General features: G+C 54.5%; 1 protein-coding gene across 2 annotated transcripts in view; it reads left to right on the top strand.

Annotated features, from left to right (window-relative positions):
• Positions 1–18,320, top strand: part of Ndrg1 (N-myc downstream regulated 1) — a 50,012-nt gene extending 31,692 nt beyond the window's left edge. For both annotated transcript variants that reach the window (XM_076835735.2, XM_076835734.2), the window contains exons 6-16: positions 281–343; positions 1,044–1,104; positions 1,959–2,045; positions 4,428–4,484; positions 7,062–7,165; positions 7,973–8,029; positions 8,974–9,025; positions 10,111–10,158; positions 12,117–12,152; positions 13,575–13,626; positions 16,463–18,320. In XM_076835735.2, coding sequence (XP_076691850.1) covers positions 281–343; positions 1,044–1,104; positions 1,959–2,045; positions 4,428–4,484; positions 7,062–7,165; positions 7,973–8,029; positions 8,974–9,025; positions 10,111–10,158; positions 12,117–12,152; positions 13,575–13,626; positions 16,463–16,704 — 859 coding nt within the window. In that variant the 3' untranslated portion in view covers positions 16,705–18,320. The remainder of the gene's footprint in view (positions 1–280; positions 344–1,043; positions 1,105–1,958; positions 2,046–4,427; positions 4,485–7,061; positions 7,166–7,972; positions 8,030–8,973; positions 9,026–10,110; positions 10,159–12,116; positions 12,153–13,574; positions 13,627–16,462) is intronic.
• The last annotated feature ends 5,917 nt before the right edge of the window (positions 18,321–24,237 follow it).

Genomic DNA, 24,237 nt, shown 5'->3' with positions numbered 1-24,237 from the left:
GGGCCTATTACACTCAGCGGCGTTCATAGTCTCCGCAGCAGCAGCCTCGTAGAGTCTTTTGGGGGTCTAGTGAGCTGTGTGTTGCATGGGACTCTCCCACAGGACCCGGGGCAGAGGAAGCAGCTCATAAAAAGTCATTCTGACAAAAAGACAGGAGGGACTCTGGCTGGGGTAGAGAGCAAGGGGAAGCCAGGGGGGGGGATATGCTCCAAGGTGGGTGAGTGGGGTGAGCCCGTAGCTGGGTCCGGCTCTCACCTCCTGCCTTCCACGTCTTCCCCAGGTACATGTACCCCTCTATGGATCAACTGGCCGAGATGCTTCCCGGGGTCCTTCAGCAGTTCGGGTAAGAGCGAGAGGTCACCTCCCTGACAGTGTGCAGAGGAGGCTGGCCCAGCCTCCTCTTCTTCCCTGACCTTGACCTGGCCTGGCCTCTGAAGTGCAGTTTGGAGTTTAAAGAAGAGGCCAGGCAGGCGCCCCCCGTGCAGCCCGCTCTTCCTGACACCCTCCTCAGCCTTGCAGGACCTGAGCCTCTCTTCTTGAGCAGTTATGGCACCTAATGGCAGCCCCACCCCCCATCCTGTCCCTGCCTGCTGTTCCTCTGCCTAGTCTCTTCCATGGAACGTTCTGGAATGGGGCTGCCTGAGACCTCAGAGTCTCTGTGCAGCTCTTATTTTGCCAGTGCCCCCTTCCGTCCCGCTTGAGCCTTTCAAGTTAGGCTGATAATATCTCCTGGTTCTGGTCCAATTTGCTTTCATTCCAAATTTTAGAATCCAAAATAAAGCTCAGGAGAGGGAGGAAGCGGCACCTCCATGGCCTTCCTGCGAATGCCAGGCCTCTCTCGGAGCCTCGGCGGCCACCCAGAGCAGGGGCAGGGGCAGGTCTAGGCTGCTGGTCTCCGTGGAGTCTTCACCTTGGGGCCGTCAGGGTGCCCTCGCTGCACTGGACAGAGGAGAGGGGGCTCTTAGGGACAAGGGACGGGGCGGCGGTGCTGAGGCTCCGTCACTCTTTCCTCCTGAGACCTGACCCGTCCCTCCCGCCTGCAGGCTGAAGAGCGTCATCGGGATGGGCACAGGAGCGGGCGCCTACATCCTGACCCGCTTTGCGGTGAGTCTTGGCATTTGAATAAAATTAACTCAAGATTTAAGAGAGACATCTGGGAAAGCACTGAAAAGACCAAAAGGGAAAAATAAATGTGCTCTACTTCCATGTCCCCAAGGGAGCCCTGGGACGGGGCTGCCCAGCCCTTGGTGTGCGGGTGACGTGTGTTCTCACGCACAGACCCGAGTATTTCCTTTGCTGAAACAATGCGCTGGGCACGCTCTTCCGTCCAGGACGGCCCCCTCCCGAGTTGTGCCCCATTCTCCCGTGGCAGCAGGACCATTGCCACCTTTGGGACCTTGAGCCCGTGGAAAGTGCTCCTGAGCCCTTTGTATCATCATCCAACAGTTTTTTGAGGATGCAGGTACCCATTTTATTCAGTCGTAGGTGTTTTGATGCCTGATACTGGCTGTGGTTTGCTGGCGGTTGGGGATGTGGCCCGAACACAGATGTCTGGCCATCTTGGCTCCGGGCCGGTTAATAAGAGGTCTCAAGTGGCCCCTGTGTGTCCCAGGAGTAATTGGGTTGCAGATGTCTCCCTGCCTGCCTGACTTGTGTGCTGGTTGGGTTGCTGACCCCTTCCAACAGCTGGGACTGAGGCCAGCGAGCCGCAGGGACCAGCCCAGGCTGCCCAGTGCAGGGCTGGCCTCCTCCTGCAGCGTCCTCCTTCTGCTCTCTCTCGAAGGCCTGGTCTAGTTTTGCCTGGGCAGTGGCTGGTGGAGGACGGAGAGCAGCAGTCTGTCCTGGTGCCCCCCCCGCTGGCCCTTTCCTGGGCGCTCCTCTCAAGCGTCCGTTTGACCCAGGTTCCTCGTATTTCAGACTGCTGGGCTGTCTGACTCACCTCGTGTCTCTGATTGCAGCTGAACAACCCCGAGATGGTGGAGGGCCTCGTCCTGATCAACGTGAACCCTTGTGCGGAAGGCTGGATGGACTGGGCGGCCTCCAAGGTGAGGCTGGGGGCCAGGGTAAGGCTGGTGGGGGCCAAGATGCAGAGGGACAGGGACACACAGCCTCAGCCTGGCGCAGCTTTCCTCGCTGTGCTCAGAATGGCCAGCACGAGCCCTGCTCTTTGTTCCACAGAAGACTCAGGTGGACCCTGCTGTCTAAGGAGGGGTGCCACAGGGACAGGGGTCCCCCAGCCAGCTCCATAAGCATGGCTCAATTCTTAAGTACTTGCTGGGCTCCTGTCACGTGCTCGGCTTCTCTCAACTGCTGAATCTCTTAACAATCTTCCTGAGATGAACAAGACAAAAGCTTCTTAAGAATCCATGTATTTGCTGGGTGCCGCGGCACGTACCTGTAATCCCAGTGATTCAGGAGGCCGAGGCAGGAGGATTACAAGTTCCAGGCCAGCCTCAGCTGTTTCAAAACACCCTGTTTCAAAAAAGAAAAAGTAGTAGAGGGGGCTGGGAATGTCACTCAGTGGTTAGGGACTCCTGGGTTCCATTCCTGACGTGTCTGGGAGCCGTGGCTGTGCCCCAGGTTCCCCACGGTAGTTGGCTCACCCGAGTTGGGACCTGCCCTGCCCTCCTGTAGTCTACTTTGCTGTCTCTCCTCGCTTCACGCTCATGGTGGGATTCTCCTAACCTTTCACAGAAGAGGAAACTGGGGTCTGAGTGGTCAAGTAAAGGTCTAGGTCACACAAGCTAGGGGCAGATCTGGGACTGGGGGTATATCACTTGGACACCGAGGTCCCTGGGCCTGACCATCCCTGGGGCTGGGGCTTCTGGGCCAGAGTGGGGCACAGTCGGGCCTGAGCCACAGGACAGCTGCCTGCAGGCCAAGTGGCTTGAGCTGTCTCCGGGAGCCCTGCCCGGCTGCTGTCCTGAGGTTCCCTGTTTATCTTTTAAAAATGATTATCGTTGTTTTTTTTCCTTCCTTTCTTTCCCATAAAGGCCCCAGTGTCTGCCAAGGAGGGAGGGATAGTTCTGAATGAAATCGCACAAAGCCGTCAGGCTGGGGTGACCCAGCGTCTCGTGAAAGCATGTTTTTGCCAAGTTTGGGGTGGCTGTGGGGACAGGGCTCGTGGGTCGTGTGGGTCCCCCCCCCGCGACCCCCCCCCGCCCCCGCCCCCCCTCCTGTGCATTTCTCCCTCGAGCCCCGCCCTACTTCCTGGGTGACGTGACTTGCGGGAGTGTGGCCCAGGCCCTGGTTTTTATTAGATTTTCCAGCAGAGGAAGTGACATTCTGGCTGGCAGTTTGGCTTCTGGAAGCTGTTGTGAGCCAGGCGTGGAGGCTGGGGACATGGCCCACTGGAGCCGGAGGCACGTTGTGGCCTTGCTCTGTGCACCTTGCCCTCCCGTTCAGCCCCAGCCCTGGGGAGCGGCGGCCTGGGTCTGGCCTGCGTGTCAGGCCCCGTGCCGACTGCCTCCCGTAGCCCTCGCGGGTCTTGTGATGCACAGCACCACATCATGGGGAGGTGACAGCAGGGGCCAGCGGGGACCCTAGGGCAAGAGCTCCTCCCTCCATCAGTCCCTGCTGCTGCTGAAGTCGGCACCTTCACGGAGCCTGTTCTCCATGCTCAGTATTTACAGAGCTCCTACAGTATACACAGCATTTATGGAGTGCCTGGTGTAAGGTGGCATTCACGGAGCTCCGGCCACGTGCACAGCCTGTTGCTGGGGGGAGAGAGGAAGGGTCGTCGGTGACCGCAGTCAGTTCAGAGAAAGGAAACTGACTTGAGGAACAGAGCCAGAGCGTGACACAGGAGGGACAGTCGGGGCTAAGTGGATCCTGGGGTGTGGCCCAGGAGGCTCAGTGTGTGGCCAGAAGAGGGGCGCAGGGGCTTCTTTGCTGAGAACTTGGGGAGCTTTTGGAGCAGGGGACGCTCGGAGCCGGCTGGGTCCTAGTCAGACCCACTTCTGTGCACCCCGAGCCCGGGGCTCTGAGGCAGGGAATGGGGGGAGGCTCGGCCACTCCGTCCGGCCACAGACTGTCTGCTCTCAGGTCCCGGCTTTGGGGGCCTCAGTTCCTGATCGGGGCCTGTGGCGAGCAGCACACTATGGTGGGCAGCCTGTGGCCGAGGAAAGCTGCTTGCCTTGTGTCCAGGAGGCAACAGATAAAAGGGAAGAAGAGACCAGGGTCCCATTGTCCCCTTCAAGGGCATGACCCAGTGTCCTGAGGACCTTCCACTAGACCCCACCTCTGAAGGCCACACCACCTCCTCGCAGCACCATGGCCTCTGGGGACCCACCCCCTAGGAGGGGTGTCCTCAAGACCAGAACGCTGGGGACCCGGCAATGCCGCTCTCCCCTGGGCAGTGGGGTTCTGCTGACTCCTCCCTGCTGTGGACTCCTGGTTTCTTACACACCTGCTTTTATTCTCTGCAGATCTCTGGATGGACCCAAGCCCTGCCAGACATGGTTGTGTCCCACCTCTTTGGGAAGGTGAGTGGCGCGGCCTGGCGGACAGGTGACCTGGGGTGTTCGCCAGCTCTCTCCTGGGCCCTTCTTTCCCTCTTTAAACACAGGCCTTTTACAAACCTCTTACTGAAGGACGGTCATCAGCACGGATTTTGTTTGACAAACTTGGTGTGTGCGGACACCTGTCAAACCATCACCGAAATCAAGATAATGAACATCTCCGTCTCCCCGGGTCGCTTCCTCGTGGCCTTGGTGACCCCTCCCAGGCAGCGCTGCTCTGCTTCTGTCCCTGGACTTGTGGGAAGGGTGCCACGCAGCGCGTGCTCCTTCCCCTGGTCTGCGTCTCTCACTCTGGGGATTAGTTAGAAATCCGCCCACACCGTTGGGACGTCCGTGCTTCCTTCTGTCTCGGTGTGAGTGGCGTTCCTCTGGATGGAACAGTTTATTTTCCGTTCACTTGTTTATGGATCTTGGAGCTCTTCTCTGTTTGGGGTTATTACAGATAAAGTCCACAGCAAACTTGTCCTGGGTTAGCTGGGTGCCGGGCTTGGCCCTAAGGGCTTTGCAAGTGTTGGCTCACGAATCTGCTCTGGAGCTCTGTGATCTCTGGGCTCAATACTGCTCCATTCCCAGTCTGTGGATGAGGAAAAGTGAGGCCAGAGAGGTTGAGTGACTTATGTAAGGTCCTACAGCCGGGGAGCACTATGGTGAGGACTGGAACCCATGAGTCTGTCTCCAGTGTCCATTCTCATGATCCTGCCCATGCTGGCCACCTGTGCTCTTGCCTGGCTCTGAGATGGGCTACTGTTTGCAGAGTTGGCTCTCTGAGGGCAGAGCCAGGCCCGTGGCAGACAGTGATCAGCCTGGCCTCTGCCTCGGGCTCTACCTGTCTCACCATCGCCAGGGCTGGCAGCCTAGGGTGCTGTGCTGTGTGCTCGGGTGCACATCCAGGGTCTGGGGAAACCCTTGGTCTCCCAGCCTCAAGGTGACCTGTCTGTTTACTGTCTGTGGCTTCCACACCACTGTCTGTCCTGGGCTAGTGCATGTGACTGTCTGGTGCCCTGCGGAGTCCAGGGCAACAGAAGATGTCCTGCTTGGGGGTTGGTGAGGGGTGTCCACCAGGTTTGGCCATTGTGTCCAGTTCCCTGTGGCTGCTGTATACCAAGGGACTTCCAGAAACAGAAGCGCACCCTCTCACGGTGCAGAGATGGAGGCTGAAACCGAGTGTTGGTGGGCTGCTGACCGTCCACAGGCCCTGGGGAGCTTCCCCACTTCTCCTGGCTGCCAGGGGTCCCCTTCCCTGCTGTGTCTGCTCACTCTGATCTCTGCCTCCATCTGCACATGGCCTCCTCCTCCTCTGCCTGGCTCAACTCTCCCTCTCTGTCCTCTGATGAGGACACTGGCCATGGATTTGGGATGATCCTTTAATTACATCTGCAAAGACCCTTTTCCTAAGTAATGCCCGCAAGTACTGGGGGGGATGTGGACGTCTTTGGGGGCCACTCTTTGGCACGCTACAGCTGTCTTTTTCCTCTGTGGTTCACCCCAGTTGGAGAGGCCTTCCCTCTGCCCTGAGCATGTTAGGAATTCTTAACAATTCCAGCCAGCATCTCTGGTTCCCTGAAGGTAGGGTGAGAGATGCAGCCCCGGGTATCCATCCTGACTGTACCAGGAGCTTGGAGCCCGGGAGGTCGGGCCGTGGAGTCTTCTGTTCCCGTTGCCACCCATCTGAATGCATCAGAGATCCTAGCCCGGTTCCTGGAACCATTTCCTGATTTCTCTTTTAATAGCCTCTTGGCCTCCTTCCTGCTCCAGTGACTGTGAACCACTCTCAGCAGCCGGAGCTTGTTGCTGGTTTTCTTTCTTCTTCTGCCCTGCTCTGGATGCCACTGGTCACATCAGATCCTTTTGTGACAACCACAGCGCCTGCCACCGTATGCACTGCGCTAGAAACCAAGCAGCACATGGCCTGTTTGTCCCAAATCATGTTCCCATTCAGAAAGCAGCCAGCGAGCGAGGCGTCAGCGGACCTCTGCCACGCTCGGCTGTCGGCTGGGAACAAGACTCCCCCTCTTTCCAGTGACTTCCTAGTGCAGGAGATGGTTTTGATTTTTGAAGTATAAAAACCTTAACTCCCTCCATGAGAAAAGTAATTGCTGATATTTGCGTCAGATTGGCTGGTTTGCAAAGGACTTGTGCACCCTTTGCTGGGGTCTTATGCCTGGTGAGGTAGGCAGCATGCAGCCCCCCCACACACCAAAAAAAAACACACACACTTTTGAGGCACCTGAGGCCCAGACAGGTTAAAGGATTTGCCCAAGAGAGGGGCAGTGGTGGGACCAAGCTGTCTGCCCAGGGGCCTGCCTTCAAGTTGAGACTCCCCAGCCAGGGGGTCCTGGGCTGTGCTGAGCCTTCCGGGGCTGGTCCCCCTGCTGCCTGTGGTCCTCACAACCCAGTGCTGCCCACTGCATTCCTCAGGCCCTCCTTGGGCTCCACTGGGTCTCCTGGATTCACTTTGTGTCTGAATAACCTGGAGGAGGCAGAGCCGTGCCCTGCCCAGGCCGCAGTGCCTTGAGCCTGTTTCCCTCTCTCCAAACGCAGGAGGAAATGCACAGCAACGTGGAGGTGGTCCACACCTACCGCCAGCACATCCTGAATGACATGAACCCTGGCAACCTGCACCTGTTCATCAATGCCTACAACAGGTACCGCGCCCACCTCAGCCCCGCAGGCTGGGAACCAGGGTGGCAGAAGAGGCTCGGAGTTCCCAGAGGGTGCCGGCCCTGGGTCTGAGCCCCTAGTTAACAGGGCAGGGCCGCCTGGTAAGGACACCAGGTGTGAAAGCTTTTGAGGGTCTGAGCCTCTGCCCTAGACCACGGAGCCAGACATTTTGTCCCAAGGGAGCGTCCCTTGTCCAGGAAGATGCCACTGCATACTAGTGGAAGGTCCATGTGGCTGACCTTCAGGAAGGGCACTGGGAGCTGAACAGAGAGAGCAGCAAAGCAAAGACTGGTGGGAGGAATCAGGGAGGCTTCTGGGCACTGAGCTGGCCGTGTGGACCTCACACCACTGAGAAGCCACTGGAGACTTTGCCACAGGAGCAGAAAGAGCAAGTCTGGGTTTTCAGAGATCATCAGCCACCACGTAGAGACCTCAGGGTTGGTTGGTGAGACAGGACTCAGGTTACCAGTGGAGGCTGGGAGACCATGGGGAGACTGGTCCATTTGTCAGGTGGGGACTCTGACCAGGGGCACAGGGAGATAGGGTCCCTCGGTAATGGAGGGCATGATTTGTAGTGCTATTAAAAGACAGTAACGTGGGACAAAATTAGGTGGGTTCTGTTGGGAATATAGGAGCCCTGAGTTCCCCTTAACTGTTTCTGTGCACACCAAGAGCCACATGACCCCACGCAGGTCTTGGTGTGGGTGTGTCCAGAAAGGCCAGTAGTGGGACCCCCAGGGCTTCTCCAGGGTCGGGTCCGCTGATGCTAACGATGCCTTTCCTGTCCGTAGCCGCCGGGACCTGGAGATTGAGCGGCCCATGCCAGGAACCCACACCGTCACCCTTCAGTGAGTGGCCCCTCCCCACCCTTGCAGGTGGCACCCGCTGCCTGTCGTCTTGCTTGTGGCTGCTCCAGGGCCTGTTGCGGAGCCTGGCAGGATTCCCCTGCAGGCTGCGGGCCCCCATGTGTCCTGCCCAGGGGCTGACCTCTCCCTGTGGGGCTGCGTCAGCTCTGGAGGGTGGGGGGCTCCACGGGGGTGGTCTCTGAGGAGGAACGCCAGCCTCATGCTTGGAGGTGACTGCAGTGTGGACCTCACACCTTGGTTGAGCCACCATGTTGGTGCCTGCGAGTGACCAACGGCCCAGAGTACCCTGAGAGAGCCTGCACGTCTAGGAGGAGGTGGACACAGCTAGTTGAGGTCCCACCCATGGTGCCAGTGTCCCTGTGCCTCCCAGGTGCACCATGGGGTCTGACCCTGGGGCACGAGGTGCAGGTCACTGACTTCATCCTTCACACCGTCTTATCTCTGTCTTGATAACTGGCCATGTGCATCCTTCCCTGAGGAGAGGGCACTTTTTATTGTATTTTTTGGGGGGTACTGGGATTAAACTCAGGGGCACTCAGTCACTAGACCACACCCCAGCCCTGTTTTGTATTTTATTTAGAGACAGGGTCTCACTGAGTTGCTAAGACCTCACTAAACTGCTTGAGGCTGGCTTTGAACTCACCCTCCTCCTGTGCCACCGGATCACAGGTGTGCGCCATCGGGCCTGGCATGGAGGAGAGGGCACTTTAAATAGGAACTCCAGGACACAGACCTTCTCTGGTTGAAACTTAGACTGAGGTGTGAGGACTACTCACCCATTTACTAGAGCAGAATGGAGACTGGGGAGAGGGACGTCGAAGAGCCACGATGCCGAGGAAACCAGGAGGCTTCCTTAGGGTCCTGGCCCGGCCAGGAGGCCTGGGAGTGTGACCTGTGCTCACTCCTTTTTTCTCTCCTGACCTCAGGTGCCCTGCTTTGCTGGTGGTCGGGGACAACTCTCCTGCCGTGGACGCTGTGGTATGTGGCAATCAGCCCCTGGTTTCTGCGGGTCATCAGTGGTCTCCGTCTGGTCATGCTGTGGGCAGTCTCCCCGCCGCCCCTGCCTCTTGGCCGCCGTCAGTGCAGGGGATGGTTTAAATGTCACCTGGCCTCTGGGCAGGGAGCCCAGCCCTGGCCTTTCTCCTTGGCTCCTCTCCGGGGTCCCCACCCAGGGCTTGTTTTCATGGGTGTGCAGAACACGTTGGCTTCCTGGCCACGGGACTCCCCTCCTCTGGAGTCAGGTGGCTCCTCCCACCTGGACTGCTGCCCGGTCGTCTGGCGGGGAGCGTGGTAGGGGATCGGGCTTAGGCAGAGCTTTCTGGCTCCTTTTACCCCTTAATACTCACCTCGGTGCTGTGGAGACAGAGAGGACTCGAACCATATGATACCCCACATTTGGGATCTGGGAGGCTTGGGTGACAGGGGTCACAGTCCTAGATTGGTGACATGTCTTATGCAGCAAGCTACAGAATGGAGTAAAGACCTGGGTGTCTCTAATGAACCATGAGTTTCTTGTGTGATTCACTGAACAGAATCACAGGATGTATCAATGGAGACATATTGTTCACATTAAGGGGGTTGATGGTTCTTCTTTAGGAATTTTGAATATAGTAAACTGCTTAATTTTGGATGCCACTTTTCCGAGGGCCACTGACAAAGTGAAGAGAGGAATCCTCTTGGTAGATGTGATTTAATATGAAGAACAAGGACTGGGATGTGAAGACTGTAGAATCCCCGATAGTGGCTAGTTAAGCATGGCCATTCGTTTAGCAGATGTTTCTAGAGCATCTTCTGTTTTCTGCCTAGTCTTCATAACAGCCCTTTGAAAGAAGATGCGGTCCCCATTAATGGAGGCTCAAGAAGTTCAACCACGTGCCCGAGGCCACACGGCTAGCAATGGCAGGGCTGGGATTTAAACCACATCTGTTTAACCCCAAAGCCCACCTTCATTCTTCTGCATGAGGGACACGGAGCCTCTGGTGGTGGCATAGAGCACAGGGAAGGAGGAGGGCTTTGACTTTGGCGTCAGGTAGAATCTGACCAAGTTCTTCCCCGTCACCCAGGTGGAGTGCAACTCAAAACTGGATCCCACGAAGACCACCCTCCTCAAGGTACGGGGAACAGTGGGCTTTGCGTTGTTTCCTCCTGAGAAACTCCCAGGGGCTCAGCAAAGTGGAGCTGGGCCTGGTTGGGGCAAAGTGGTGGCCAGAACCCACAGAAGTCAGGGCTTGATGGATGACTTACAGACCTCTGTGGGCACTGGCGGGTGGCCTGAGGCTGCAGAGATGAGTAGACCCGGATCCGCCTCTGGGGCTGCAGGTGTGGGGCGCGGGGAGGGTTGGGTTGGGCATGTCCTGCAGGGATCTCTGCACTCCCCAGGTCAGGGCAGGATGCTCCCCCACCCCCCTGGGCTCTGCCTGTCCTTTGAGGACATGTCGCCAAGGCCAAGGAAGGGCAAGGCTGCCTGCAGGGAGCCCCCTGCGCACACCTGCTCTCTTGGAGCTGGAACAGGGTCTGTGGCACCCCTGCCATGCCCTGGCACCCTGGAGGTCAGCTGCCTGCACAGCAAAAGCTGCCTCTCTGTGCAGCTCATCTGGGGATAGCACAAGAGCAGGCTTGTACAGGTCTTCCTGCGGGGCATCCCCGACCTGGGTGTACCCGCAGAGGGCAGGTGACTGGGAGGGACTTGGGGGGAAGGACATAAAGGTGGCTGCTGGAGGCCACTCTCCCTCCCACCAGTCTTTCAAGGTAGAATGGGAACGGCTGGTTCCTGTGCTAGGCTCTTTGCATATATTTTCCTTCAAGATCCCCCCAAAAGGAAGTTGCAAGATTGGCCGTCGCTCAGCCCGCCTTCATAATGCTGTGCTCTGGGGACTGCCGTGACCGAGTCCCATGAACCAGGTGGCTTAGAACAGCAGGGACCCATTTCCTCCGTGTCGTGGAGGCTGCAGGCCGACATCAGGGTGTGGGCAGCCCCGCCCTGTCTGAGGCTCTGCGGGGCCTGGTGGTCTCTGCAGTCCCTGGCAGTCCCTGGCCTTCCTCGGCCTGTGCGCGGGTCTCGATCACCTCCATCATGACATGGCTGGGTGGCCCTGATGTGCATCCAGATCCCCCCTTCTTTTAAGGACAGTGGTCTGTAAGTCCACCCTGATCCAGCATGACCTCAGCTTGGCTTCATCACATCGGCAAGCGAGGTCCCACTCAGGGTACTTTGGGGGACACAGTTCAAACCTCAACGAAGGATAGGTGGCCTGAGTGGCAGCAGGAGGCTGATTTGATGGTGGCTGCAGGATCAGAACCACCTCGGTGTGATTCTAGAAAGATCCCTCCACTGTGCACCTGCTCTGCAGAGTTGCCCCAGCCCAGTTCTACCTGAATTCTCACGGAGCTGCGAGATGCCCAGGTGAAGGGGCACTGCAGGTGGCGCTCAGAAGGTAGCCTCGAGGATCCCGGGCCCAGGATGGCCTCAGCCTCCTGCCGTCACCTCTTAGCAGCCTCATCTTCCTTCTGTTCCCCACGCTGCTCCCTGGAGACCCAGCCCTGCTCAGCCACCTCAGGGATTCACAGGGACCCAAATGGCCTTGTGAATGTGGCGGTGGCTTTAGGCTTGGTGATTCAGTTGGAAGTCTCAGCGTTTCTGAAGGGTGGCCGGCCGGGGGACATGAAGCCTTCCGAGCCATCTGCAGGGGCGTGTGCCCACGGCCTGTTTGCACTGACCCCTTACAGACTCTGGCCCAGTCTAGCAGGCTCCTGGAACTCTCTCTGGCCCAGGCTCTGCCTCCCGGTGGGGCACTGGGACCTCCTATGTCTGGGGACGAGTGATGTGAGCTCCAGGCCCATCCTCAGGCCTGGCACCTCCTGAGCCGCCAGTCATGTTGCCAAGGGGGCACAGCTGGCTGCTGGGGGACAGGCCTGGGGTGGGCAGCAGTCCTGCCTGGTGGGTCGTGGTGCGTGCCACCCATAGTCACCCCTGTGGACAGGGGGCACTGGGTGCCTGTGTGGCTCTGGCTCACAGAGCACAGGTTGCCTGGGTGAGGTAATGGCACTAACCGGCTTCTCTCCCTTCCAGATGGCGGACTGTGGCGGCCTCCCGCAGATCTCCCAGGTGAGTGCCACCTGGCTTTGTGTTGAAGGTCACCACTCCCTGGCCGAGTTCACTTCCCTGGGTGACCCTCTTACCCCTGGTCCCTCACCACCTACTCTGCCGCTGGGTGACGGTCTGTGGACGCGTTATTGGCTGTAACAGGCTTATGTTCGCGGTTCCCTGATTCCCCAGCAAGCCCTGAGGAGTGAGGCTGCGGGGGCTCACGGGTGCGGGCGTGCCAGGGGCCCACAGCCTGGTGGTGGTGGGCCAGAATCTGTGTGCCTGTCCCAGAGATCGCAGGCCTCCCAGGGAGCCCAAGCCCAGAGCAGAGGGACAGAGGACTGGACACCAATTGGCGCACGTGTGCATATTTCCCGCCTTAGACACAGAGGTCCCTGTCTGCTACCCTAATACAACTGTCCCTTTTCCCCATTGTCACTCAAATCACAGAGGGCAATTTTTGCATAGCCCAGTGTCATTTGGGTCTTTGTAGGTTGGCGACAGGAGCTGGTGGAGGTGTGGGGCGTGGGGCAGGGAACTGCCACTGATGCAGAGGAGGAGAGGAGGAGCAGACGCAGGCAGGGTCTCAGGGTTGGGTGAGCTGGAGCCTGCGCACCTCCCCTGACCTAGAGCTTTCACCTCCTACGTCAGAACCAGGCATCTGAGGAGCTGTGAGCCGAGCTCGGCCTCAGCCTTCCCTTCCCATCCCAGTTCAGATGTCCATCCAGCCACCGTGCATCCAGTTCTTTCCACCTTTCTTGTTTTCATTTTTATCGTCCATCTCTCTGTCCTCCTTCCTTTCTTCCATCAATCCTGTTTTGCTTTTATCCACCCTCCATCCATAGTCTGTCCATCCTTCCTTCCTCCTGTCTATCCATTTTTTTCACCCATCTATCCACTATTCCTCAGCCCATCCTCCATCCATCCTTCCTTCCTGGTACTGATGGTGACCTGCCTTGAGGACATGGAGACCTCAGGGTCCATCTGCAGGACCCACCTTGTACTAGTTGTGACTTGGGACACATCCTCCAGTAGCACTACCCTTCTGAGGTGTCAGAGTAAGTGAGCTGATGCCACAGGTCCCCGAGCACAGTGAGTCACGGGACGCTGCTGCAGCTGGGTCCTGATGCTGGGCACAGCACTGTCCAGCGTGGTCCCACAGAGGCACGCGGCCGTAGGTGGGCATGCCATCCCCACTTTACAGAAAAAGCTGGCCAGACAGGTCATGTAACTCAACTAGGAAAAGAACTGGAACTGCTCTTTGCTGGCCAGAGCTAATTTGGGCCCCGTAATTATCCCACAGTTTTTCCTTTACTTCTGTGGTTTGTCCCCTGAACACATGGTGGCTGAGGCCGGGCTCCTGCATGAAGGTGACTGCAGGCGGGTGGCCATTAGCGACCTGTCCCTCCAGCCACTTACTGCTGTGTCTCTTCTCTCTCACAGCCAGCCAAGCTCGCCGAGGCCTTCAAGTACTTCGTGCAGGGCATGGGATACAGTGAGTGTGGCGTCCCCGGCGGGGAGGGGCAGGGGCAGGGGTGGGAGGGGAGAGGCTGGGCACTGGCCAGGTTTGGATGAGACTTCTGTATCACTTTGTCCAGCTTCAGCTCTGGGAACACTGGGCAGGGCAGAGAAAGACATATTTACAGTCACGCATGGCTGAATGGCAGGAGGCGTCCTGAGATGCATCGTGGTCAGATTTGTCACTGGGCAAACATCAGACCGCTGCTTATCCAAAGCAAGAGGGCTATGACATCACTAAGCACATAGTCTTAAGGGACCACCATTGTGTCCATCCATGGGTGGCCATGGTTGATCAGAACGTCATTGTGCAGCCTGTGACTGCAGGTGGCTTGTTGAAAAGGTGGCAGTTCTTTCACAGGGATATTTTAGGGTTAGATGAGGGTTGTGCCTGTAAACACCAAGAACATGATGGAGAGCAAAGTGATGAACATCTTTAGCATTTTGATCACGTACTTGCCTAAGAGTCTACCCATTGTGGTGATGAGGATGAAGGTGGAGAACTGGTGGTAGTGGTAGTGAGAAAGATGAATATAGCCTTTATTTTTCTCATTTAAGAATCCCTACAAGGGATTCTTGACCTCCATTTATAAGTGCACAGACTGAGGCTTGGAGAGGTTAAGCAAGCAGTGGCAGGGCGCCCTTTGTAAACCAATACTGTCTGTGTGGGTGATGAAGTTGCTTAGAGCTGAGATGGAATGTCTTTGCCTAATCATTAGGTTTGGGAAAGGAAGGACGGATGGAAGCTTAATTCAAGGTCTCGCTCCTTCTTGCTTTATGGCTACAGTTTGTTAGTCAGACACATAGGGCCCTTTTTTTAGAAATGCCAGGCCTTGACCAGGACTTACAATGGCCAGTTTAAACTCTCCAGCTCAGCAGCAGAGATGGTCAGTACTAGTGGGCATGTCAACAGGGTCCTCTCTCCTTTCCTTGCCTATAGCTTGGAATTGCAATTCATGTGCTTTTCCTAACCAGGAAGACTTTGAAATTTCAGTCTTTCGTTTTTTCCTTAAACTGTTCTTCCTTTTAAAAGAGTAATATTATATTGGTAAACCAGTGTAGTCTCCAGATGGGTCTAGGCCACGGTTGGTTTCTAGCACAGTGGAGAGGAGGGAGCCTGATTTGCATGCATGGGGCAGGACTCGTGTCCTGGGATGCCCTCTTCCAACAGAACCTCCTCCTGTCCTGCCCACCTGCCCCTCGGCTCCCTTGACCTTGTAGGAAGTGATGTGAACCAGGCTGTCTTGCCTGGAACCTGCCATGGGGCTTGGATTTCTGTTTTGAACATGTATTCCAGGGAGAAAGGAAGGTTTTGTTTCTATTTCCCCCAAGCCAGCTTCTACTCCAGCTTTATCCCCAAGTTCAGCTTCTCCCAGCCAAAGCACCCTGCGGGTCTTGGAGAAAGCAGGAGGAAGAGCTACAATCCCAGGCTCTGGCCAAGAGGAAGAAAGCCACCTTTCACTGAGAGCCTAGTGTGTGGTGGGCCAGCAGCACTAACCTTGGCAAACCCGCATCACTGGATGGTGCCATAGCCCTGGGGAGTCAGCTAGCCTTCCGGATTTGGGGTGGAGAAGTAGACTCAGGGAAAACATGGGAGCCACGGGTCGGCGGTTAACTCCGATCGCTTCCGGATTCAGAACTCACTCTTTGAGAAGGGAATTCAGTATGGCAAGGGTGAATTCTGTGTGTGTCTGCCCTAGAGAGCCAGCCCGCATGCCCATGGAATGAAGGTGCCCCCCCACACACACACACATTCATAGCTGCTGTCCTCCTCTGTCCATACGCGACCTCAACCGTGCAGTTTCCATTGGATGGGGTGTTCGTTTCACAGGGCTGCCCCCACAAATCCCCACAAATCGAGGTGCCTAAAACCACACAAAAGTATTCTCTCCCAGTTTGGGAGGCTAAAAGTCTGAGGCTGAAGTACTGGCAGGGCCAGGCTCCCTCCAAAGACTTCGGGAAGGACCCGTCCTTGCCTCTGCCTAGCCCAGCCCCTGGGCCTCCTGTGGCGTGAGCGCTAGCACCCAGTCTCCAGCTCCCATATACTTTGGCCCTGTCCCTTGCTTCTGTCTGCTTTTTTTTTTTTTAGTAAGACACCAACCACTGGGTTAGGGATCATTCTAATCTAGAAGGACTCATTTTAGCAAATTATCTCTGCAAAGATCTTATTTCCAGTAAGGTCACATTCTGAGGTTCCAAGTGGACATGAATTGGGGACAATGCTCCATGGGCCCATACAGGTGGGGAGGGTTGTTCTGTTGCCTTTCCACCCTGTCAGCTACCTGCTTGTGGACGAGAGCACGTTTTAAGTCTTGGAGAAGCTCTCAGACAGTGGGCGGTGCCGTCGCTTGTCCCTGGAAGCTTGCAGCCTTTGAGAGCAGACAGACAACAAGCAGCTCTGTCCAGACCTTGCTGCGTAGCCTTGTCCCCCACTGAGGTGCAGGGATTACCTTTGGCCTCTGTGTCCTCCCTCCTGACTGCTGACATGGAGGGACCACCTTAGAAATGGGGACAGGGAGGCTCAGAATGGGACACTCCCAGGGTCACAACACTGCTAAGCAGGTGCAGAATGGGGATTCAGCTGAGACCTGGGTTCAGATCCCTCGCCATGTGAAGGCTGCAAGTCCTTTTCCATCTGGACCTCATTATCCCCCTCTGATGGACACAGAGACATCAGGTGCCAGTGGCTGGACAGCCCAGAGGATTAAGATGGGACGGGAAGAGGACTCAGCCAGGCTGATCCATAGGGGTCCATCTGGTCCCTCCCCTGTAGAAGTCTCCGTCCCCTAACCTGCTGTCTTCTGTCTTCCCAGTGCCCTCTGCCAGCATGACCCGTCTGATGAGGTCCCGCACCGCATCCGGCTCCAGCGTCACCTCCCTGGAGGGCACCCGCAGCCGCTCCCACACCACTGAGGGCACCCGCAGCCGCTCCCACACCAGTGAGGGTGCCCGCAGCCGCTCCCACACCAGTGAAGGAGCCCACCTGGACATCACCCCCAACTCGGGTGCCACTGGGAACAGCGCAGGCCCCAAGTCCATGGAGGTGTCCTGCTAGGCGGCTGTGCCCGCGCCCTGGACTCTGGTCTCTGTAGCGGCTCCCCTCCAGCCCCTCCCGCCTCTGCCTGCACCCTGCACTAACTTGGTATTAATCCAAAGCTTATTTTGTAAGAGTGAGCTCTGGTGACGACAGGTTGGGTCTGTCTAGGGTGCCTCTTTGATAAGGGTGGACAGTGGGGGACCTACAGAAGGAGGCATCTTTGTGTCCTGTTTTCATTAACTAGTGGCCTGGCTGCCACTCTTTAACCCGCCCTCAGAGACACCCAGCTGCCCCAAACAAAAACCAGCAGCAAACACTTTGCAATCCAGCTTGGGCTGAGCAGCTGAGCGGCTTCCAGGTTCCACCACCTGGTGTGTCCCCAGCCCACCTACTTCCTGCTTCCTCTCCAACTGCAGACAGACTGGCCCAAGTCCTAGAAGCCACCCATTTCTGACGAGGTGGAGTGTGGCTACTTCTTTTACATAGGCAAAACAGGAAGGTAGAAAGAGGTGGAATTTAGGTGGAGGCTGAACGTTAAGAAAAATAAGTCCATGTAATTCACTTGAAGAACTCAGCTTTTACTGTCGGTACAGATATAAGCTTTTGAGGCACGGGAGCCTATTGCTGTGTTCTCCTCTTAACATACGAGGAAAGCCGGCCACAGACCCTGCTGTATTTATAAAACAGCTTGGGGTGAGTGCTCGTTGGCACATGTCGGAGGCTTTAGCCCTGCCGTCTGCTCCCCGGCAGCCCCTGCCTCCCACCCACCTACGTGACTGAGTGATTCTTTTTGTTCATGGGGAACATCTTTTAGATTTGTAGCTCATGCTCTGGAGTGGAGGGAGACGTTCGGTCAGCTGTCCCTGGCCGTGATGGGTCTCCGGGGGGGGGGGGGGCGGGAGGGGCCCTGATGACTAGAAGTTAAGGGATTCTGGTGGTTGTGCTGGGATCCAGTGCCCTTGTGATTTCTGGGGATCCCGGACTGTTTCCCAGGAATCTGTGATTGAGTTAATCCAGCCTCCAGTCGTTGACTTCGGGGGTTGATCTGAACTTGAAAGCTGGATGTCTCTGACCTAGGGTCATGACTGGTCTCCAGATGAACTCTTTGCTCTTGTTGGGGATGGGATTTCATATGGGGAGTGGGCTGGGAAAACCGAGGGTTCTGGAATACACATTCCACGGGAGTTTCCTTGCGTCTGCTGCCACCCCTCTCCCCGCCCCTGTAACCTCCTTCTGCTGAATGGGGCAGTGCCACCGCCTCTTCTGAGCAGCGTCAGCACGGCTGTCCAGTTTCTGAACTACTGCCTTTTGATTTTCACTTTGGCTAACCGTGGGTTTTGTTATAGGAAGTCTGATCAGAGTGAATCGAATATTGAGAATCAGCCGCGGGGCCTTGGTGATGTCCAGGTCCCTCGGGCTGGCAGAAGGAAGTAGTCCTGCCATCAAGGTGCTTGAGAGGCAGTGACTCAGTTTACCTGCCACCTGGCCACGCGGAGGCTTCCCTGACCTCGTGCAGGGATCCAGGCAACAGTGGCTGAATGCAGACCAGAAACTATTATCCAAGTCTTTCCAGAGGACTTTCTTAATGAGATATTTGTATTTATTTCCAGACCAATAAATTTGTAACTTTGCAATGGCTTGTGTCCCTTTCCTCCACCCGAGAGGTCGTGTGTGACATCAAGCGTGGGGATGAGTCTTCTGGTGAAGGGATTGCACATCTTGATACCCAGGGCCCTGCCACTTTCACTCGCCCCTGGGATTTTTGCTTTAAAGCATCCCAGTCCAGGAGAAGCAGAACTATCAGCCACAGACGTCACTTCACATTTCTAGTAGCCACATTCAAAGAGTAGGAAGAAACAGGGAAACTCATTTTAATAATGCACCCCATATAGCCCAATCTATCCAAATATTGCCGTTTTTATAAAAGGAGTAACCAGACCTTTAACATTTCTTCCCCACTCTGAGACTCCAGGATGTGGTTCTCCCTCAAGGCCTACTTCAGGCACACCTGCCACCTTTCAGATGCCCAGGGCATGGAGAAGGTAGAGATTTCCATCTAAAGTCAAAGGGAAATGTCTTTTTTAAATTTCTATTTTCATTACAAGAAAGTATGTGCGAAGTCCACCCATGAGCAAAGCCAACGACTCGAGTGCTTGCTTTTTACTGTATGTTTAGAAAAAATTATAAACAGGTTTTAATAGGACTTTCTATTATATCTAAACTTTTAATCTAAGATTGATTTCAGACAGTTGCAACAAGTGTAAGAGCATCCCAAACACATGCCCCGCCCTTCATGTCCCTGTCATCCATGTGTCACTGTGGTACCATTGTCACAGCTGATGCCAGCAGCGGAGGAGCATGCTGCTCACTAAGCTGAGACTCGGGGGCGTCACTGCCCTTCCTGCCCCAGGGTGGTAGTCAGCCTTTTCGCTGCTGTGACTGAAGGACCCACCAGCTGTAGAGGAGGGAAGTTTATTCAAGGCTCCGAGTTTCAGAGGTCTCAGTCGGTATTCAGCCGGCTCCATTCCCCGGGCTCCAGGTGACAGGACATCATGGCAGAAGAGTGTGGCCGAGCTCAGCAGCTCACCTGACGATCAGGAAGCAGAGAGAGAGTCGCCAGGTACAAAATACACCCCACAGCCACGGCCCATGCCCTCCTCCAGCCACAGCCCACCCACCTTCAGTTAAGGCTCTCAGAACCCACTCGTTTCTCCCCCGAACCTTCCTGCATGGCCTCACAGTGAGCTTCTGGGGGGCTCCTCACCTCCAAACCACAACCCAGGGTCCCTTCCAGGACGCCCTGACATCTAGCCTCGTGTCTTCTTGCCCCTCTGGCTGGCCAGTCTCTCGGAGTTTCCTTGCCTGTTGACTTTCCTGAGCAGCACTGACCAGGTGTTTAGTAGGAGTTCCTGGGCTGCGGTTTGTGTAGGGTTCTTCTCCAGGGGGAGGGCCACAGAGGTGACACGCCCCCTTTGTCACTTCATGTCAAGGGACATGCCTTCCTCATGTTTATTGCTCGTGACACCGAAGCATGGAACAGTAGCTCTTGGGCCAGCTAGCCTGACCATTTAGCTCTGGAACTGAAACCAATCGGCTCTTTGTGCCTCTTCGGGGAGGAAACTAGTTGGCCCAGCTTGGCTCAAGTGTCACTCAACTATGACTGGGCTCACGCTGCCCCCCACCCCAGGCAGAGGCATCAGTGTAGCTGTGACAGGTGAACTGTTATGTCCTTTCTGCACAATCAAATCCACTGACAGCATGTGCCCTGATGCAGACCACACCCTTGAACAATCCTACAGAGCCCTTCCCGGGTGCCCGGCCCCACCCCCATGTGGAAGGGAGCAGGGCCTCCTGGCAGGGGTAGCACATGCAGCTCCTGCAATGCCTGGCACTTTAGGCATCCTTCCCCCAAACTAGTGACCTCCTACTTTTGGATTTTCAGGGCCAGCCCAGTGTCAAACACACAAGAAGAGGTTTTGTTAAATAAGCAGGATTGTGCTTCCTCTGGTCAGAAAGTCTCAGCTTTTCTCCATTTCATTCTTGTCAGGAGTTCTCCTGGCTTCACAGAGGAGAGAACCAAAGCTAGCGACAGTAAACAATTTGTCGGGTCTCTGCTAAAATGGGCACTGTCCCTCGCTGCCTGTTAGAACCGCTGGCTGAGCACCCGCACGCCCAGGCAGCCTCCCACTGACACCTCGGAACTTAGAACATCAGGTGGTTCCCGGGACATAAGGTGATCAGGCCAGCGATGTGTTCAGTCCCCCAAGGAACAGTCACCTCCAACTTGGGCCACTCACCTTTATGTTTTTATCTGGTTCTTAATTTGTTTCCTTTCTTTCTTTTTGTGAAATGGACTAAGAAATACACATTGTCAGTATTGTGCAAAATCCACGTGTCACAAGGCTCAGAGCAGAGCTTGGAGCTGTGGGGACGGATCAGAGGATGGGGCCTGGGGCCCTGGTCTGTGCGAGCTCCTTCAGCTCAGAAGCCAGTTTTGCTCAGTCCTGCATTTTGAAAGAACCAGATTCAGCCAGAATTTGGGTTTCTGAATACAGAGGAAGACTTTACATTTTTATTTTGCCCATGGGGTGGGGGTGGGGATGCAGAATGCTGGCCTCTCTGCTGTGTATTTTTATTGTTTGGAGATGAGATCTTGCTGTGCTGCCCAGGCTGGCCTCAAATCCCTGGGCTCAAGGGATCCTCCTCTCAGACTCCTTAGTGGGGACTATAGGTATGTGCCACCACTCCCAGCAGCCACTATATACTGCTTAGGATAAAATGCTTCATAATAAAAATACTTCGGTCATTTCTTCCAAATTCCATTTCCCCAAAACTTCAACTACCTATCCTTGGGGGAATCTCCCCTCAAAAGGACTCCAACCATCCATCTTCTGATTTTGAAAAACAAGTGTGCTTTAGGATAGAAGGTCTTGGAAACAATTCATGTGACTTTTTTTTTTTTTTTAATCTAGTCTCCCCTTGACTTTTATTGTGATATCAACGTGTTTTGGGGGTTGTGGGTGAGGGCATCTGCTCACATAACCGAGCGTATGCTGGCTGTGCTGGACGTGGAAGAGAGGAGAGAAGGACACGGTCCTTCCTGCTCCGAGGGAGCTGGGCTGTGAATGAAGTTTGAGCACAAAACACAGCACTGAATGAGTAAGGGACCAAGCAGCCTATGAAGGAAGGAGAAGAGCGTTCAAATGAATGCTGGGGCCACTTCCCCTTTCTATTATTATTATCATCATTATTATTGATATTGGGGATTGAGTTCAGGGGCACTCATCCCAGCCCTGAGCTGTATTTTATTTAGATACAGGGTCTCATGGAGTTGCTTAGCCCCTTGCTTTTGCTGAGGCTGGCTTTAAACTTGTGATCCTCCTGCCTCAGCCTCTCAAGCCGCTGGGATTACAGTCATGTGCCACCATGCCCGGCTCTGTTTACTCTTTTAAGCAAGAGGCAACCGAGTTAAATGTGGAGACACACACATGGAAACTGATTCTTACTGTACCTGGGTGGTCAATTACCCCGTTTATGATGAATCTGAGACTCAGCTAATAATAGAAGTGTCCATTAAATTCTTACCATGTTCTAAGTTCGGTTTTAAAATCGCACCTGCAGTGTGCATACTGTCAAGAATTAGACACTGTCATTCTGGCCTGTCACATTCCAGCAAGGACTAGAGCAGGTTTGGACCCGGGAGGCCCACAGTCAGGACAGGTTCCATGCTCCATGCAGCCTCCCTTGGTCTTCTCCGGGCTCCCGGCTGGAAACAGACCCTCTGGCCATCCACCCCAGCCCTGCTTCCTGGGTCCCTGACGTGAACCAGACACTGTGGCAAGCAGTCATTTCCCTGACCTCAGGAGCTCCTGCTCTACTTGGGGATATAGAAAGAAACTGAATAAATGAGAAAGTGAATGAATGAAGAAATGAATGCTAAAAATTCCATTTTGTATTTACGAGGTCTCTTTTAGCCTGGAGGCATTGGTGAATTCCAGAATTGGTTTCTAACTCCATCATCTCCAAACTTTTAAGCTATTTTTATTTCCAGATAAAATATCTGGGACCTAATTTCCACCCTCTACACATTGGTTTAATATGCTCAGTGCTCCACTGGTGCCTCCTAATGAAATTCCAAGGTATTCCAAGAAATTCCACCAAATCCGGTATGTTACTTTACTGGTGATTTATTGCTTTAACAAGAAAAGCTGTAAACAATGACTTTGAGCAATGAAAACCCTTCTTGTTGAATAAACATGTTCCATGCTACATAAATCATGAGAAAAAAGGAGCACTATCATGAGACAAGGCAGATTGCCCAACGCTGTTGCTAAATCCTAAGATTTCTTCATTTGTGTCTTTAAACCACTTACAAAAATGGCAGTAGGAGTATTTAAATATTAAATCATAGTTTGAGAAATAGACACACACACATACACACACACACACGAAAATGCATTAATCATTATGGCCACTCATGATTCCAGCCTTGAAGAGATATCACTGTGATCACTTTGCATCAGAACAAGACTCTGAAAAGCAGTTGCACGATTCAGCATAATTGTCACAGGCTGTGTCACTTCCCCTCAGTCTCTGAGGATACACAGTACAAGATCAGTGAGATGGTAGACAAACATAGCATTGAACTCTGCTTTCCTTGACCACTCTCTGAATCACAATTAAAATTGCAGCTATCCTCAAGCAAACTCTTCTTGTATAGGTCATGCCTTTGCTTTGGGGGCAGGATAACAAGGCTTAGTGCCTGAAGAGATGTCTCAGATGTCAGGTGGCCCTGGGTTTGGTCTACGCTTCACTGGCTGATAAGAGCTTAAGCAAATAACTTAAGTCAATGAGACTCGGCTGTCTTCTCTCTACAACAAAGCTTTGATAATCCCACAGCTCCTAGGTTCACTTGGAAATTAAATGAGATATGGCAGTAAAGCTCCTAGCAGCAGACCTCGCCCGCGTGGAGGGCTCAGTAAACACCTGTCATAAGGTTTAGCAAGAATCAGTAGTTTGGTCAAGTCAGGTCTCTCTCCCTCTCCAACAACTAAGCACAGCAGAGAAGGCTGATCTACTGATGTGAGTTAATTTCTGGTTTCTTCTGTTGGGGATTGAACCCAGGGCTTTGTGCATTCTAAACAGGCTCTGCCACTGAGCAACACACCCAGCCCTTTTATTATTTGATTTTGAGACAGGGTCTGACTCAGTTGCCCAGGCTGGCCTCAAACTTGAGACCTTCCTGCCTCAGCCTCCAAGCAGCAGGGATTACAGGCATGTGCCACCACACCCAGTCTGCTACCAAAGGGAATTGCTTTACCCAAGGTAAATAATGTTTCTTTCCAAGGGATAGATAGTCCATAATGTTTCTTTCCAAGGGACTGGAGGGGCAGTCTTGTCTGTCTGCACCCCTGCAGTGTGAGTCTCCTCTGAGTCATCAGGCTTCAGATGGAAGCCTCCCAGAGCAGGAACAAGCGTGGGTACGGACCCCAACCTCCAGACCCTTTGAGGCTGTTTCCTCTGAGGAAAAGAAGTGCACTTGAAATTGTTGTGATATCGATGATGCCAGGCTTAGCATAGTGCTGAGTGCTGAGAAATGGAAGCTGTTTTCATTGTAATTATTTTTCTTAACTTTTGTTGAATAAGGCCACACCCCTGAGAAAAGTCCTGTTAGAAAGAGCTTCATTCCGTGGGGTCTGGATCTCCTCCATACTGTGACCACTAGGTCCTACTCAGGCCCTTCTCACGTCTCAAAATCAATGCTGACTGAGTCACTCTGGTCATCTCATGCCACTTGTGCCTTGTTCCTTGTTCCCAGTGTCTTCAACCGGATTTCCTACCATCTGGGAAGAGTCATGCTCAGCTCCCAAATCAAAGTGCAAATTCAGTAAACACCTGGCTCTTAGGTTGCTACTAAATTTCATATACACTTAGCACCTACATGGCCTTCAAGTTTGTAGGTGGCAGATGACTCCACTCTAAGAAAATCCAACACGATCCACACACATTGACAGAAGAAATAATTTGTGGGGTAAATTCCCTAGGAGAATT

This window comes from Callospermophilus lateralis, chromosome 16 (assembly GCF_048772815.1).
Source record: "Callospermophilus lateralis isolate mCalLat2 chromosome 16, mCalLat2.hap1, whole genome shotgun sequence".
In the NCBI taxonomy this organism is placed as follows: Eukaryota; Metazoa; Chordata; class Mammalia; order Rodentia; family Sciuridae; genus Callospermophilus; species Callospermophilus lateralis.
The sequence above is the reverse complement of the archived record's forward strand: the minus strand, read 5'-3'. Positions and strand labels throughout refer to the sequence as shown.